General features: G+C 46.7%; 1 protein-coding gene across 4 annotated transcripts in view; it reads left to right on the top strand.

The window, feature by feature from the left end:
- Auts2 (activator of transcription and developmental regulator AUTS2) overlaps positions 1 to 14858 on the top strand; it is a 1041919-nt gene that overhangs the window by 1010393 nt on the left and 16668 nt on the right. For 3 of the 4 annotated variants that reach the window (XM_040731595.1, XM_040731596.1, XM_040731599.1), the window contains 5 exons: positions 1373 to 1417; positions 5698 to 5793; positions 10181 to 10252; positions 11333 to 11362; positions 13758 to 13829. In XM_040731595.1, the coding sequence (XP_040587529.1) occupies positions 1373 to 1417; positions 5698 to 5793; positions 10181 to 10252; positions 11333 to 11362; positions 13758 to 13829 (315 nt within the window). The remainder of the gene's footprint in view (positions 1 to 1372; positions 1418 to 5697; positions 5794 to 10180; positions 10253 to 11332; positions 11363 to 13757; positions 13830 to 14858) is intronic. The other variant, XM_040731598.1, reaches the window with a different exon arrangement.

The raw sequence follows: 14858 nt of genomic DNA, 5'->3' as shown, positions 1-14858 counted from the left end.
AGTACCAATGAATGGTGCTATAGTAGAAGTCTATATATTTTCTGAGACAGAGACCTGCCCATAGCAAGTGACTATCACAACATTATGTTGCTTATCTTTAATATTTAAAGAAATACTTAGGGCTGGAGACATGGCTCAGTGGTTAAGAGCACTTGCTGTTCTTGCAGTGGACTAAAGTTCAGTTCCCAGCCTCCTTGTTGTACAACTCACAACCACCTATAACTTCAGCTGCAGGAGATCCATCACCTTCTTCTGGCCTCCTTTGGTACCTGAATACTTGTGTACACACCCACACAGGCACACAGACATACACACATTTTTGTTGTTGTTGTAAAGAATACGCTTTTACTGTTCAGAGGCAAGGCTCCAAGATCTCCCCCAAATCACTCATTTTGTACTGTAACATGTTTCCCTGAGTCAGCAGAGTCTGTAGTTTTCCTGCCATAGAAAAGATAAAAATACAAGGGGATAGTTCTCAGCATGAATTAGATGGCTTCTTAGGGTTTTTATTGCTGTGATGAAACACCACGACAAAAACAGTTTTGGGGGAGGGCAAGGCTGATTTGATGTACATATCCAGAGTCACAGTCCACTGAGGGAAACCAAGGCCTGAACTCAAACTGGGCAGGAACCTGGAGGCAGGAGCTGGTGCAGAAGCCACGGAGGATGGCTGCTTTTTTTTGTTTGTTTGTTTGTTTGTTTTTTCAAGACAGGGTTTCTCTGTGACTTTGGAGGCTATCCTGGAACTTGCTCTTGTAGACCAGGCTGGCCTCGAACTCACAGAGATCCGTCTGCCTTTGCCTCCCAAGTGCTGGGATTAAAGGCGTGCGCCACCAACGCCCGGCGAGGGCTGCTTACTGGTTTGCTCCTCCTGACTTTCTCAGTCTGCTTTCTTAGAGAACCCGGGATGGCCCCACCCACAGCAGGCTGGGCCCTCCTCCATTGATCACTAATTTAAAAATGCCTAAGCCTTTTCCACAGCCCGTCATCTGGAGGCACTTTCTCCACTGAGGTTCCCTGCTCTTGGATGGCTCTGTCTTGTGTCAAGTTGACATACAACTGTCCAGTACAGATGCAATGTCCGCTTTCCTGGTTGATCTGGATAACTGCCTGTTTCCTCCACTTCGGGTGTTTGCCTTGTGCCAGTCCCCAGACGTAGCAGCCGGGGGTCCCGAGGAGTGGGGGCATACTGGGCGGGCTTATCACTGCATTTACATTCTGGATACTTGTTGGGAGACTTGCTTTTTTCCTTTTTTTTTTTTGTGCACCCCGAGGTTGTCACGGAAGTGTGTCTAGTGGGTCTCCTCCATTGGAGGGGGATGAGCAGAACATGCGGCTAAAGTAACTAGCGTTTGCTTTGATCCCTTTGCAGTTTGACAAATACCCCACCAAAGTTGACCCATTCTACCGGCATAGCGTGAGTCATACTACTGCGCTACACATTCATTGTCACGCCTTTTCCATTTCCGTGCTCTTGCCACAGATGAGTGAGCGCCTGGCAGCCTTCCCTGTCATCTGTGCAAGAGTCTCCCCATCACTCCTTTATCATCCGGGGTGCTTGCTTGTGTGCCTTTCCTTCCCCCCCCCTTTGGGTATCAATGCAGTATCATCTTCCGAATCAAAAGATCGTCCGCAATCCTGTTGGGGTGGGCCAGCCTGCTGGCCTGGAACTAGAGAAGCGAAAGCAGGAGAGTCAGGAGTTAAGATTATCCTTGCTACATAGTGAGTTCAAAGATAGCCTGGGCTGTGTGAGACCCTGTCTCACAAAAGCCAGATGACAGTAAATCGTTAGCATTGCCCCAGTTTTGGAACTTTCTGAAACCACACAGCTGTCCAAAAGAGTGGGTGGGCTGTTAGTAGAATCCTTACTGGCTTGGGAGAGTATGATATGGCAGATTTTAGTCACTGTTCAAAATTCTAGAAACCTAGAACTCCTGGAATTAAATTTCGATCCTTTGCTATGAATTACCCATCCCTATTTTGACTCGTGCCTCTTTAAAGAGTGGATTTTTCTTCCCTTCTAGAATAAATACAGAACCCCTTCCCACATAGCCAGATTGCTATCCAGACCTTATTTCAATTGAGCAGTAATTTTAAAAATGTCAGTTAATTTTAAAAAGGTCTTAGCTAGACTTGTTGGCACATATCTGTTAACACAGTGTTTGGGGAATAGAGGCAGGAGGATGGAGAAATCAAGGCCAGCCTTGGGCAATCTGAGACCGTCCCTCGAAAAACAAAAACAAAACAAAAAAGCCTTAAGGTGGGGAAAAACGCTGTTTTTCTCTTTAGACCCACTGTTGCTTATTTGAAAAGCACTTCTGCATCACCTATTTTAAATATTACAGGGTATAAACTGATCTCAGTTATATATTGAGCCATATAAGACACAAGAGCTTCTCTATGTAGAGAGAGATCGGACCATTGGACTGTGATATTTTGATTATGGGGTGCATACTGCATCATTGTGATCTGAAACTCCTCTAGTCTCCTTGCTTACTGGTTAATTCGTATCTTTAAAGTGAAAACAAGGAAGGGTAGTAATTATAGTCACGTGGATCTAGTATACAGGTCTTTTGCTTTATTGCACAGCTCTGTCTTAACACCCGGTTGTAATGCGGCTCAATACATCCGTAAAGGCAGGATTCACTCAAGCCTAGATTCGTGCACGCTGCTTACTGTGCAAGAGTGCAGCTAAGACATCTAGACCAGAAAAGACTAGAAGTCAGTTAGGACTGTTTTCTCTCTAGAGGCGTTCGGAACTGGCCCAAGGAAGAGCTCTTGGAATTAGACAGGTAGGGGATGTAGAGCAAGAGGCCCTGGCTTCCATCCTCAGCATTGGACAGAACCAGGCATGGTAGTGCACACCTATGTCCCCAGAAGTTGGGGGTGGAGGCAAGAGGATCAAGAGTTCAAGGTCGTCCTCAGCTACACAGGGAACTTGAGGTCAGCCATGGTCTTACCAGAGAGGTTGGTTAAGAGTTCAGTTCCCAGCATCCAGGTAGGGTTGTGACTCATAACTGCCTGTAACTCCAGCCACTACACTTTTGAATGCACACACACACACACACACACACACACACACACACAGAGAGAGAGAGAGAGAGAGAGAGAGAGAGAGAGAGAGGGAGAGAGAGAGGGAATTTAAATAAATAAAAGTGGTAGTAGGAGGGAGAAAAGGAATATTTAGGTCACTTAGTCCCCGTGTGATCTCCCTGGACTGCTGAGCACTGGGGCACACAAGTATTTCAACAGTGACAATGAGAATCAATCTGTGGGCTTCCTCATTGCGGGTGCCTGTCCTTGCTTGGTGCTTTGTAGATTTAAATGAAAGGTCAGGCAGGGTTTGGAGAGCTGGCTTAATCCATACTGTTTTTGCCTCACAAGTGTGAGGACTTGAGTTTAATCCTAAGTGAAAAGGCCTGACATGATGATACACACTTGTAATCCCAGCACTGGGGAGGTGGAGACAGGAGGATGCCCAAGGCTAGTGGGAGGCACATCCCAGCGAGAGATCCTGTCTCTCAAAACGAGACAGACAGCCAGGAGATGGCTCAGCGAGGAAAGATGTTTGCCACACAAGCCTGGAGACCCGAGTTCAATCCCTAGCGCCCACATAGAGGTAGAAAGAGAACTAGTTTATCAGAGTTGCCTCTGACTTACACATACACATCCCCCCCAAACATACCACGCTTCCCCCCCACTAATAATAAAATGTCTAAAAAAGCCAAGATAAATAGGCTATCTCTCAGCACACCACGTGTGCGCACGCTCACACACACACACACACACACACACACACACACACACACCATTGAAAACAAATAAATGGAAGACCAGTTAATGAAGTAATCCTAACAAAAGGTGTCTGATGCTCAGTGGGTGGCCTAGGCTGGCTTCATGAGACCAATGCATCAGTGCCTTCCTCCTCCTAGGCCACAGAAGGTCCCTGGGTTAAAGGTGGAGGAGTGTGGAGGCCCGAGTGACAGGGAAGTTTCTGTTTTATGACTGAGACACTTCAGACTTTAAGACAAGGGGCAGGAGTCAGCTGTATTTCTATTCCAAGAGGTCTGCAACAGAGGGGAGGAGAGGAGAATGGGCCTCCCATTTTTCTTTTTAATTGTAACCATTAGAGAAGAAAGGACCACTTGGAGGTAGAGTCATAGAAACGTGAGCATTATACTACAGCATGCATTTAATTACTCCGCTTTATACAATGTACTGGGGGAGAGTTATTTCATAATATTAGCGATAGTGGCTAATCTATGAAGTAGTCTCCCCTGCTTTGGGGATTAGGACATTATAAGGCAAATTAAGATGCAGTGCGCTCAAGTAGCTGAAACACAATTTTAGACTTAAAAGTAGTTTTAAATGAGGGTACTTGGCTGGCAATCGCTGTTTAAGTGGATTTAGTTCAATATCAATTAGTCTGGAAAACTTCTTGGTATCTTTGGAGAGAGCAGAGTGCGACAGAAAGCGACAGAAAACACCCCACACTCCGAAGATAGGGTTGCGGAGTGTGGCTTTCAGGCGTGGCTGAAAAACAGCTAGCCTGGGGCACTATTAAGGGAAGCTAGTTATTGTGTTTTTGACGTACGTCTTGTACGTCTTAGCAGTGGAGCTGGGGAGTTGCTTAGATATCATATGACAGTTTGATCCTGGAGTCAGAGAAGATCTTTCCAGGAGTGAGATGCGCTGCCGCCGCCGCCGACACCGCGGGTTCGGCTGTGTGCTGAGTTTGTTTCCCCTGCCATTGTTTGTGCTTTGTGAGCTGTTGAGTCCAGAAGACTCAAACTTCATTAGAAGCCGTCCTTTGTGCCATTGAGTGGTCACAATCACATCAGGGCTCAGCTCCCCTCCCGTAGCCTCCAACAAGCCTGTCCCCGAGCAGCCCACGAGGTGAGAAGCGGTCAGGAAGATCTCTGCTTTATGTGTGGATGTCAGGGGCCTTGAGGACCTAAAAGTCTGGGACAGGAGGAACTTACAACTAAAACATGCTGTCCCGGGCTGCGGCGTCATTTCTTCAGATGATCAGCGGTGGGAGACAAGATCAGATGATTCTTCTCAGACTTTCTGTGAAAATCGGCAGTTCCATTTAAAATGTAAACCGAGTCATTTAACCCTCCACAAATATCCATCATCATTTTAGATGAGGGGATTAAATTGTCCTCTGGAAATGCCACTTGGAGAACAACCTAATGAAGCAAGGATTGTGAATAGCCTCTTTTCCTCCAACCACCAAACATCTAAATTCATTTAAAACTCATCAGGTCTCAACAATACGAAATCCTGGCCCTCCTAAAGACCTTCTCTTCCTTTTCTCCATCTTCCTTCCCCCCCTAATTCACTTGTAATTTCCTGGGCGTCTTGTTGGGCTTAGCATCCCCTGTTTTCGATATGCATGGAGGGCTTCTGTGTGATTTCTTGATTAATAATTAGCAAAGCTCGCTCTCTCTCTAATGATGTTCTCATCGGGGACATCATTTGTTGGCCGATTGATTCTGAACTACTTTTTAACTTTTTTCGTTAAACATTCATGGTGCATCTGTGTGTTCGTCTCATCATAGCTTGGCTAATGGCATCACACCGAGATTGGTTGGCTTGCTAATGTCGATGTCTTTCTATGGGAATTGGGACGTATCACGTGGCCCCCTACTAAAACCTTTTTTTTTTTCAATCCCTCCCCACCTTTGGCTACAGCTCTTCCACTCCTACCCTCCTGCGGTCTCGGGTATACCCCCCATGATCCCACCCACGGGCCCTTTCGGTTCACTCCAAGGAGCGTTCCAGCCGAAGGTAAGAGCCTCAGAGTGAAGACATGGGCGCCTATCTTAGTGGAGGGCCAGGCTAGGTACGCACGTGGGCTGTATCCGTGCTTGTCTGCAGCGATGAGTTCACAGGAGCATGCGGAGTAGAATGAGACCTTCCTTCTAGTCCATTTAGTTTTAGACTTGGTGTTGCTAGGACCCATGTAGTCCCAGTTGGGCTAGGTTTTTATATACTCTTCAAAATATGCAGAAAAGGGGGCCGGAGGATGGCTGAGTGGTTTAAGTGCTATTTTTTCCGCTCTTACGAAGGACCCAAGTTCAGTTCCCAGCGCCCACATCAGGCAGCTCACAACCTGTACCTCGAGCTCTGGGAGACTCAGTGCCCTCTCCTGGCCTCTGTGAACACTCACACGTGCATTGGCATGCACACACCTACATATAAATAAAACCAACTGTTAAAACATATGCAGAATATGTACATCATATGCACTTATATTTTTGTCTCCCCAAACTCCGAATGTTTCTTTTTCTAACAAGTTTTCCCATTGCCCTGTATTAACTATAAGCAATCGTGGGCTTCATCGTGACATTTCTATACATATAATATATGTAATATACCTCGGCATATGTACCTCTTGTCTTCTCACTCCCGCCAGTGAACCTCCTCTCCTCTTGGGTCTTTTTCCCCCTGTAAAATCCATTGATTTTTAACCAAGGTCACAGGAACATGAGCGAGGGTCTATTTGAAGGAACAAGGAAACTTACCAGGAGCTACACCACTGAAGAAAAGGATTTGGGGGAACACGACTGAACATTACGCATTTACTGGGAAATGCCAAGTCTCCTTTAAGGTGTGCGTGGTGAACACGCATGCAGAGCTGAGCGTTGTTTGCTTTTTTAATGGGAAACGGGGATAAAAGTTCCCACACTAAGATTGTTGGCTCTTTCTGTTGTCTGAGAGAGAGGTTTTTCTGTTTACTCTCTGCCCTTGGCTGTATCAGCCACGCATCTGTGCATGGAGCAGGGTCTGCCTGGAGGTGGCGAGGCAAGAGCTTACCTTATCTGTGCTCTTCCTCCCTCCCTGCTCCTTCTTAGGCCTAGCTGTACGCCACCCCACCCCCACCCCATCTTCACACTCGCCAAGGCCAGGATCTGTTCTTTGCTTCTGACGCACTGCTTCGACAGTCACGTTTTAAATTTATTTACTTTTCTTTAGGTTTTATTTTACATGCATGAGTATTTTGTCTGTATGTGCGTGGTTGGTGCTCAAGGAGATGGGGGGTGGGGGTTGGAACTCCTGGCACTGGAGTCATGGATGGTTGTGAGCCGTCCTGTGGGTGCTAGGAACCAAACCCAGGTCCTCTGCATGAGTAACAAGTGCTCTTAACCACTGAGCCATCTCCCTAGCCCTTGAAATTTACTCACCTTTTATTCTCAGTAAGAACTAAATTATATGCAGATCGACACAGGCTCAGTTATCCATGAAGTTTGGTATTCAAAAGTAATTTTGACAACACTTTACCTTTACAAAAATCAACTGTGGTAGAACCGGCGGTGTGACTCAGTGGTAGAGCACCTCCCTAGGCTCCCCCAGGAGGGGCCTGGGGCGTGTCTCAGACGTAGATGGCTTGTCTCCATGCACAGTTCCCTAGGTTCAGTCACAACAGCATCCAAAGAATACAAAGCAGTATTTTATGGCCCTTATTTTACTTAAATACTAATTTTTAAGGTGAAATACGCTTCTCCAGCTGCCAACCCTTTTAGTTGAGATGTTGTACTGTGTGTGGCTTGGTTTCTGCCCCCTTCCCACCGCCCATTCCCATTCTTAAGCCAAAGCACCAGTTTGCGACCAGAGTCTCCTGGATTGAACACATGCATCTTCAAAGGTGTGTTGCCATAAAAACCAGAGACAGGAAGAGAAATTAAAAAGGCATTAGGGGTTGGATGCTGTGCCTTTGAAATCACCCTTATGTGCAGGGAATTGCAGCTTGAATGCCAGACTATATGTACACAGGCCTTTTACAGTGACCGCCGCAAGTGGTGGCGATTTTTAGACCCCATTCTCTGTTCTTCAGTAATCCCTCAGACCCTGGTGTGTCCCCACTAGGTTGTGACAAATCTCCAGTGTGTCCCCAAACAGACTGGTAGGTCATTTAATAAATTAGACTATTTCCCTCACTTGCAATTATCCAATCACACCACAAACTACATCTGGGCAAGAAAGTGTCTCTGGGTGTTGAAATAAGCCTTTCCAGACCATCTTCCTGATTGAATATGTAGATTGCTGTTCATTAGTGGAGTTCTTCATATGTATGCAAATCAGGCTGTTAACAACTGCAGCTTAATTGTTAGTTGTACAGCAGCTGATTGCTTTTCTTCTATTCTCTTTCTTGCCACACTTCTCGTAGGCAAGCTTCACGCCTAAACGAGCTTTTCCCCCCTGCTCTCTGACCAGGTAGCATCGAGTGTGAGGGATCCACACAGTTGATAGCTACTGAAAGAAAGTAGGGACCAGCCCATGCCTCAGTGGGTCAAGGCACTTGCCACCAACCCCTAGTGCTATCCCCAGAACCTGCATGGTAAAAGGAGAAACCCAGTTCTTACAGCTTGTCCTCTGAATTCCACCTGTGCAACCTGTGAGTCTGTACACACACACACACACACAGACACACACACACACGCACACACACACACACACGCGCACACACACACACACACACACACGCACACACACGCACGTGGGCCCGTGAATAAGTTTCCATAACCACCAGACACTAGGAAAGCAGTTTAGGAGGCAAAGGCAAATGCCACCAAGCCTGGGGAACTGACCTGGATCCTCGTGAACCACGTGGTGGAAGAAAGAAACTGATCCCTGGCCTGCACGCATGTGCTCACACACAGACAGATCCACACACAGACTCACACACATACAGACAATTGGGTACATGGAACATGTGTAATATATGAGAGATGTAAAAATTTTATATAAAATATATAAAGGAGAAAATAGTTCCCACAGCTGAGCATAGTGGCATGCACCTTCAATCCGAGTCCTTGAGAGGCAGAAGCAGACAGATCTCTTAAGTTCAAGGCCAACCTGGTATATGTAGCAAGTTTCAGGCCAGCCAGAATTACATAGTAAGAGTCCCCATCTCAAAAGAGAAGCAAATAATAATAATAATAATAATAAAAAAATAAAACACCCTACTATTTTTAAAAATCTCCCCACAAGACATTAGTGGGGAGTGTTTCCTTTGAAGCAGGCTTTTTTTGTCACTCCTTGTTGAGTCAGAAGACAAACTGTCTAGTGGTGCTGTTAATATTACCAGAGATGTTTAAGAATGTTCACGAGAATTGAAAGAACAGCAGCAGAATTTACTAGTAAATCTTACATTGTCCCTAAATTAGGTTCTCTTGTTCCCTTCCTGCCATTGCTGATGAGTAGTTACTGAGTGTAATTTCTTGTTCCTACCTGCCAGTTACACTGTTTAGGAAGCTCGGTGTCTGTACAACCCTGTCCGCCCTCTGAAAGATCCACCTCTTGTGGACACTAAAATGAGAGTGCGCTTAAGTATTTCAATGTCTAGTGGTAAAGCAGGAAGGAAAAACAAGAGAATAATAAATGAGAAGTGTGGGTCAGCGGGGAAGAGGGTTTGAGGGTAAAGTTACCCCTGTAGCTTCTTAGATCCTGTAGAGGGGGCCAGCTGCGTGTAGCTTTTTATCCTCTATCTTCCCTGAACTCCTTGCTAATCCCTGGATGGGGTGGGGGGAATAGGATTAGGGTCCTAAATTTCAGCCATTTTTAAGATTAAAAAATTTTTAATTGTGTGTCTCTGTGTATGTGCATGGGACCACAGGGCCCAAGGAGCCCCAAGGAGCCCCAAGGCATCAGATTCCTCAGGAGATAGAGTTCCAGGCAGTTGTGAGCTGTCTGATATGGGTACTGGGGACTGAGCTCAGCCCCGCCTACAAGAGCAGCAAGCACTCTTAACTGCTGAGCCACCTCTGCAGCCCAAAATCCAAGCCTTAGAACCTCTCTGGTACCTTCACTAATGTGTTAAACTCACACGCAGGCCCTACGCTGGTGAGCTCAGACCTCCCCCACAACGTCTCTCAGTTTAAGGGATTTCCTTTGCTGTGTGGGTTGCTGCTGAACCTTCTGTCCCAGCTCTCTCTCCCATCCCCACCCCTGGGCCAGTAGTATATGTACTTTTGTAGTCTCGGTTCTATGGAGACAGAGAATAAAGGGTCCCCATGGCTCCAGGTTCAGCCACAAACATACAACATATACAGATAAAAGTTTTTAAAAAGTGGTAATTCAGAACGAGAAGAAATGCTTCATTTCTGCTGTTTTATGAAAAGGACAAAACTTGGCTTTCTTGCACATCCTAAGCTGTGGTCTCATACATTTGTAGACATCCAACCCTATCGACGTGGCTGCTCGACCTGGAACGGTCCCCCACACTCTCCTCCAAAAGGACCCAAGGGTACGTGCAAAGTCAGGCTTGGTCACAGGTAATGCCGGGGGCGTTTGCAAAGGATGGCCCACCAGGTGCTCCCGCCTTTGATGGTACATGTCAGAAAATGCCTGTCCCTTATAGAAGTCACGGTCTCCCCAACTGCAAGAAAGATACAGAGTAATTGGCTCCGATCACAAAAGAGAAAAGATTCTGAGCCCAGAAATTGAATGCCGCCAGCCTGTCTACCTTCCACCTGACTGGTCAGCTGTCTATAGCTTCGTACCTCTCTCTGGCAGAAAAGAAATGGCCGTAGAATCTTCTGAATGGAAAAGCACTGAGCATTTTCTTCCTGGAAGCTAGGACCCCCCCCCCCACACACATATATACACATACCCTCATCTTCTTGTTTGAGGTCAGGAAGTTACTGGACCACTCTGCTCTTACAGATGGAGCATGTTCTAGAGCTAAATAAAATCTCCATTCCCCAGTTACATTATCTATTCATAATTGATGCTATGCTTGCCTCTAAAACAGAAGGCGACGCTGCATGATATAGGGGAGCTTGTCTGTTGACCATCTCTAATAACTATGCCCTCTAAGCAGTTTTTACTTTATGATTTTTTTTTGAAGAGATGGCACATATTACTGAAGCCAGGATGTTGTAAAGACAGCCTGGGTCTACAGGGTCTGGACAAGACAGGCATTACCAGCTGTCACATCCATGTCATCCTTCATTTTGTAGTCTGAGGCTGCTCTCTCTTCGGAGCCCCACACGGTGGCCTGCGGCAGAGCCAGTCAGAAACGGGCTCCTCATGGTGTAGGTTCCACACAAGTCATGCTGGCATAGGGCACGTCTCTGCTGGTGAAACTTGTATGGGGGGGGGGGAGCTTGTCATTGTGCATGTTGTGAGACTCCTGAGTGGGGGAGGGGACACTTGGTACTTTTGATGGTGTGAAAATGGGTTAATTATTCTCTAAAAGGGCTTCATTTAAAAGTAAAATTCTAACATTTTAATTTCCCCTCCTAATGAAGCACTACAAATTTGTTAATTAGGGCAATTGTTTGAGTGACAGGCATGTAACCGAGTTGTCATTTTCTCTTCACAGTTGACAGATCCTTTCAGACCTATGTTAAGGGTAAGGAAAGCTTCTTCTAGAACTGTTTCTACAACCTCTGACTCTCTATGGGTTAAAAATACAAATCAGTAGCAGGGACCGAACTGGAGAGAAGCCAGAGTGAACTCAGGCAGTGCCAGTAGCTAATGGTGGCTGGTTTTGCAAGCAGGGGGTTGGGAAATGACCTAAGTCTGCCTGCCTTCCTTCCTTCCTTCCTTCCTTCCTTCCTTCCTTCCTTCCTTCCTTCCTTCCTTCCTTCTTTTGTTCCCTTCCTCCCTCCCTCCATTCCTCCCTTCCTCCCTCCTCCTTACCTTCTTCCCTCCCCCTCCCTCCTACCCTCCCTCGAGTCCTAGAGGAAGCTGAGCCACTGTGTTTTTCCTTAGTACAACTGACAGGAGGGCTAGAGAGATAACCCTAAAGTTAAGAGCACTTGCTGCTCTTGCATAAGACCCAAGTGTGGTTCCTAGAACCCATATTGGGTGGCTAATAACTCCAGTTCTCAGGGATCCAACCCCCTCTTCTGGCTACTGTGGACACTGCACACACATATACCCACACACAGACACACAGACACACACACACACATTATTTAAAAGAAATAGCAAGCCGGGCGTTGGTGGCGCACGCCTTTAATCCCAGCACTCGGGAGGCAGAGGCAGGCGGATCTCTGTGAGTTCGAGACCAGCCTGGACTACCAAGCGAGTTCCAGGACAGCCTCCAAAGCCACACAGAAACCCTGTCTCAAAAAAAAACCAAAAAAAAAAAAAAAAAAAAAAAAAAGAAATAGCAATCTTTTTAAAGAAATGTAACAGACTAGGCCAGGTGTTGTTATTGTGAGGCAAGGTCTTTCTCTTCCTCCGTATCCCAGACTCAAGCGCCCTCCCTCTTGCTATGCTGGGATAACAGGCAAAGGGAAGGACAAGTGAGAGGTTAGCTGACGTCAGACTCTCTTGGGTCCATTTATTTTGCCCAGAGAATTCAGTGCAGATGGGCAGGATGCTGTAAACATAGGCAGAATGTGCCTGAAGTCCAGAGTCTGGCCAGTGAGGGACCTCTGGGTACAAACTAACTTGACCAGTACAGAGCTGGGGCAAAAAACAAGAAGATGGACGGTGGTTTGGATGGCCCAGTTCCTGATGCTGACTGCCACATAATCTCTTTTCTCTCTGCTGTGACACAATGCCTGACCAACGCAGGAAGGCTGTCTTTGGACTCACAGTTAGGTTCTAGTACGTCACGGCCAGGAGGTCTAGGTGGGAAAACGTGGGTAAAAAGCAGCAAGAGACGGATGCTGGTGCTCAACTCGCTGTCTGCTTTTTATTCTGGCGGGGACCCCAGTCCAGGGAGTAGCGATGTCCTTATTTAGGGTGGGCCTTCCCGTCTCAGTTACCCTAATCACCTCATCCCTCATGGGCATTTCCAGAGGCTGGCATCGTCTAGCTCATCCCTCATCGGTGTGCCTGGCGTCTTGTCTCTTGGGTGACTCTAGGTCCTGCAGGGTTAGCCATCACAACCCCCTTTCTTCACTTGCCCCAAGTGGGTCACATTGTGGATCACGAACATCCCACAATTCTATCAGAAAGAGCAGACCTGGTATCAGACTTGGATCTAAGTCAGGGGCAGCAGCTTGCTACAGAAACCAGGTGCCTCTGTCCTTTTTGTTGTTGCCGAACAGGGCAGGACTCTCTCATCCTTGTGTTTACTGGAGGAGCACGTTAAGCAGAAAGGAAGGAGTCAGCCCCGCCCTCTGTTGCCCCATGCATTGGCCAGCGCTCTTCAGCAGGCAGAAGAGAGACTTGATCCCTGCAGGCAGAAAGGCATTCACTCCTCCTTGGCCCCTCATTCCCCCTTTTCTCTTCTTTTAACTAGCAGTGAATAAAGTCACGCGCACACACATGGCTTACTGGCTCCCAGTGAAACATCCCAAGTTGCCAGACTGCAATAAGAATGTGACAGATCACTGTGTAACACTTTTGAGGGCCCTGTCCCCACTCTTGTTTCGATCCGATCCACAGACATCCCCTAATTAGCTCTTTCTGGACAGCTGATGTGCCTGTTAGCTTGACAGCATTTGTTAGGTGGGACTTGATACTCGATAGGCCTGCCTGCTGGCATTGGAGATGACAAGCCACACAGAGAGAGTCAGGTCTTTGCCATCTTGTCCTTGGCAAAGAACTGCCTTGTAAAGGAGCAGTGGTCTCATGCCCACATGGGACAAGGGGATGCAGGTTCTGACTCCCTCATGCCCGAGCTTGGCAGAGCCGCTAGTGGAAGCATTTGATTGACACAGCTCTCCTGTTCTCGTGAAAGAAAAGAACTCGCCATGTCCCAGATCTGCGGGGACCCGGGGCAAACGAAAGCGGGCTTTCTGGCATGTCTTCCTTCTGATCGGGCTATTCTTTCTTTCTTATTCCAGAAACCAGGAAAGTGGTGCGCCATGCACGTGCATATCGCCTGGCAGATTTACCACCACCAACAGAAAGTCAAGGTCAGTGTGACTCCTCCCTGTGCAGAGCTGGGTGGGGCTGGCCTCAGGGGCATGGGAACCTCATGGAGGGAAGTATAAAACTAAGCCAGAGAGCCAAGGCAGGCGGCAGGGACTTGCTTTATTACTGTTCCTGTTGTTTTGAGACAGTCTCAGGTCGTCCAAGAAGCACAGGCAGGCAGGGTCAAGGGCCAGTCCATCTTCAAACTGGTAATCAGAAATCTCCTTGTCTCTGAGGGAAACCATAAACGCTAAAACAAGCATCACCCGCTAATGCCCTTCTCCTTTTTGATGAGTTGGTCTCATGAATGGAAAGGGCATAAAAATTGATTAACTCATAAAACAAAGCTTTTGGAAATCTATGTAGAACTGCATTAGAGCAAGAATTAAAATCTAGACTTAAGGCTTAAACCTGGGAGGAGACAATAAGGGATATTTTAGGGTTTGGAAGTTTTTGGATTTTGTTTTTCCATTTTATTCATGTATTCATGTTTTAGTGTGAACGATTGAGTGAGTGTGTGTGTGTGTGTGTGTGTGTGTGTGTGTGTAGATACAGGACAAGTTTTAGGAGTCAGTTCTTTCTACCACGTGAGTCTCAGGGATCAAATTTGGGTCACTAGGCTTGGTGGTGGATTCCTTTACCATTGGGCTGTCTCATATCTCTAGTCAGTTTGTTTATTTGTTTGTGTTTAACAAAAAATTGAGGTGCTAGAGATACGGCTGAGCAGTTAAGAGCACTCTCACCTAGGAGCCGGCTTCAGTTCCCAGTACCCATATCAAGCAGCTCACAACCATCTGTATCTTTAGCTTCAGAGAGTCCAATGCAATTGTCCAGCCTCCAAGGGCGCCCCTGCATGGGCATACCCATATGAACACTCAGGCACAAATACACATAAATTAAAAGTATTTTTAAAAATATTTAAAAAGATACATTTTTTCATATTATGGAGTTGGAGGAGTGATAATTTCTACCCTGCAAGAAGTTGAAGGCACTGGGTGCTCATTGGCTATGCATATAGTCATTTACGGTCT

Source organism: Mesocricetus auratus, unplaced genomic scaffold (genome assembly GCF_017639785.1).
Source record: "Mesocricetus auratus isolate SY011 unplaced genomic scaffold, BCM_Maur_2.0 Super-Scaffold_100025, whole genome shotgun sequence".
NCBI classification, from domain to species: Eukaryota; Metazoa; Chordata; class Mammalia; order Rodentia; family Cricetidae; genus Mesocricetus; species Mesocricetus auratus.
Note: the sequence above shows the minus strand (reverse complement) of the source record. Positions and strands in the feature narration are given on the sequence as shown.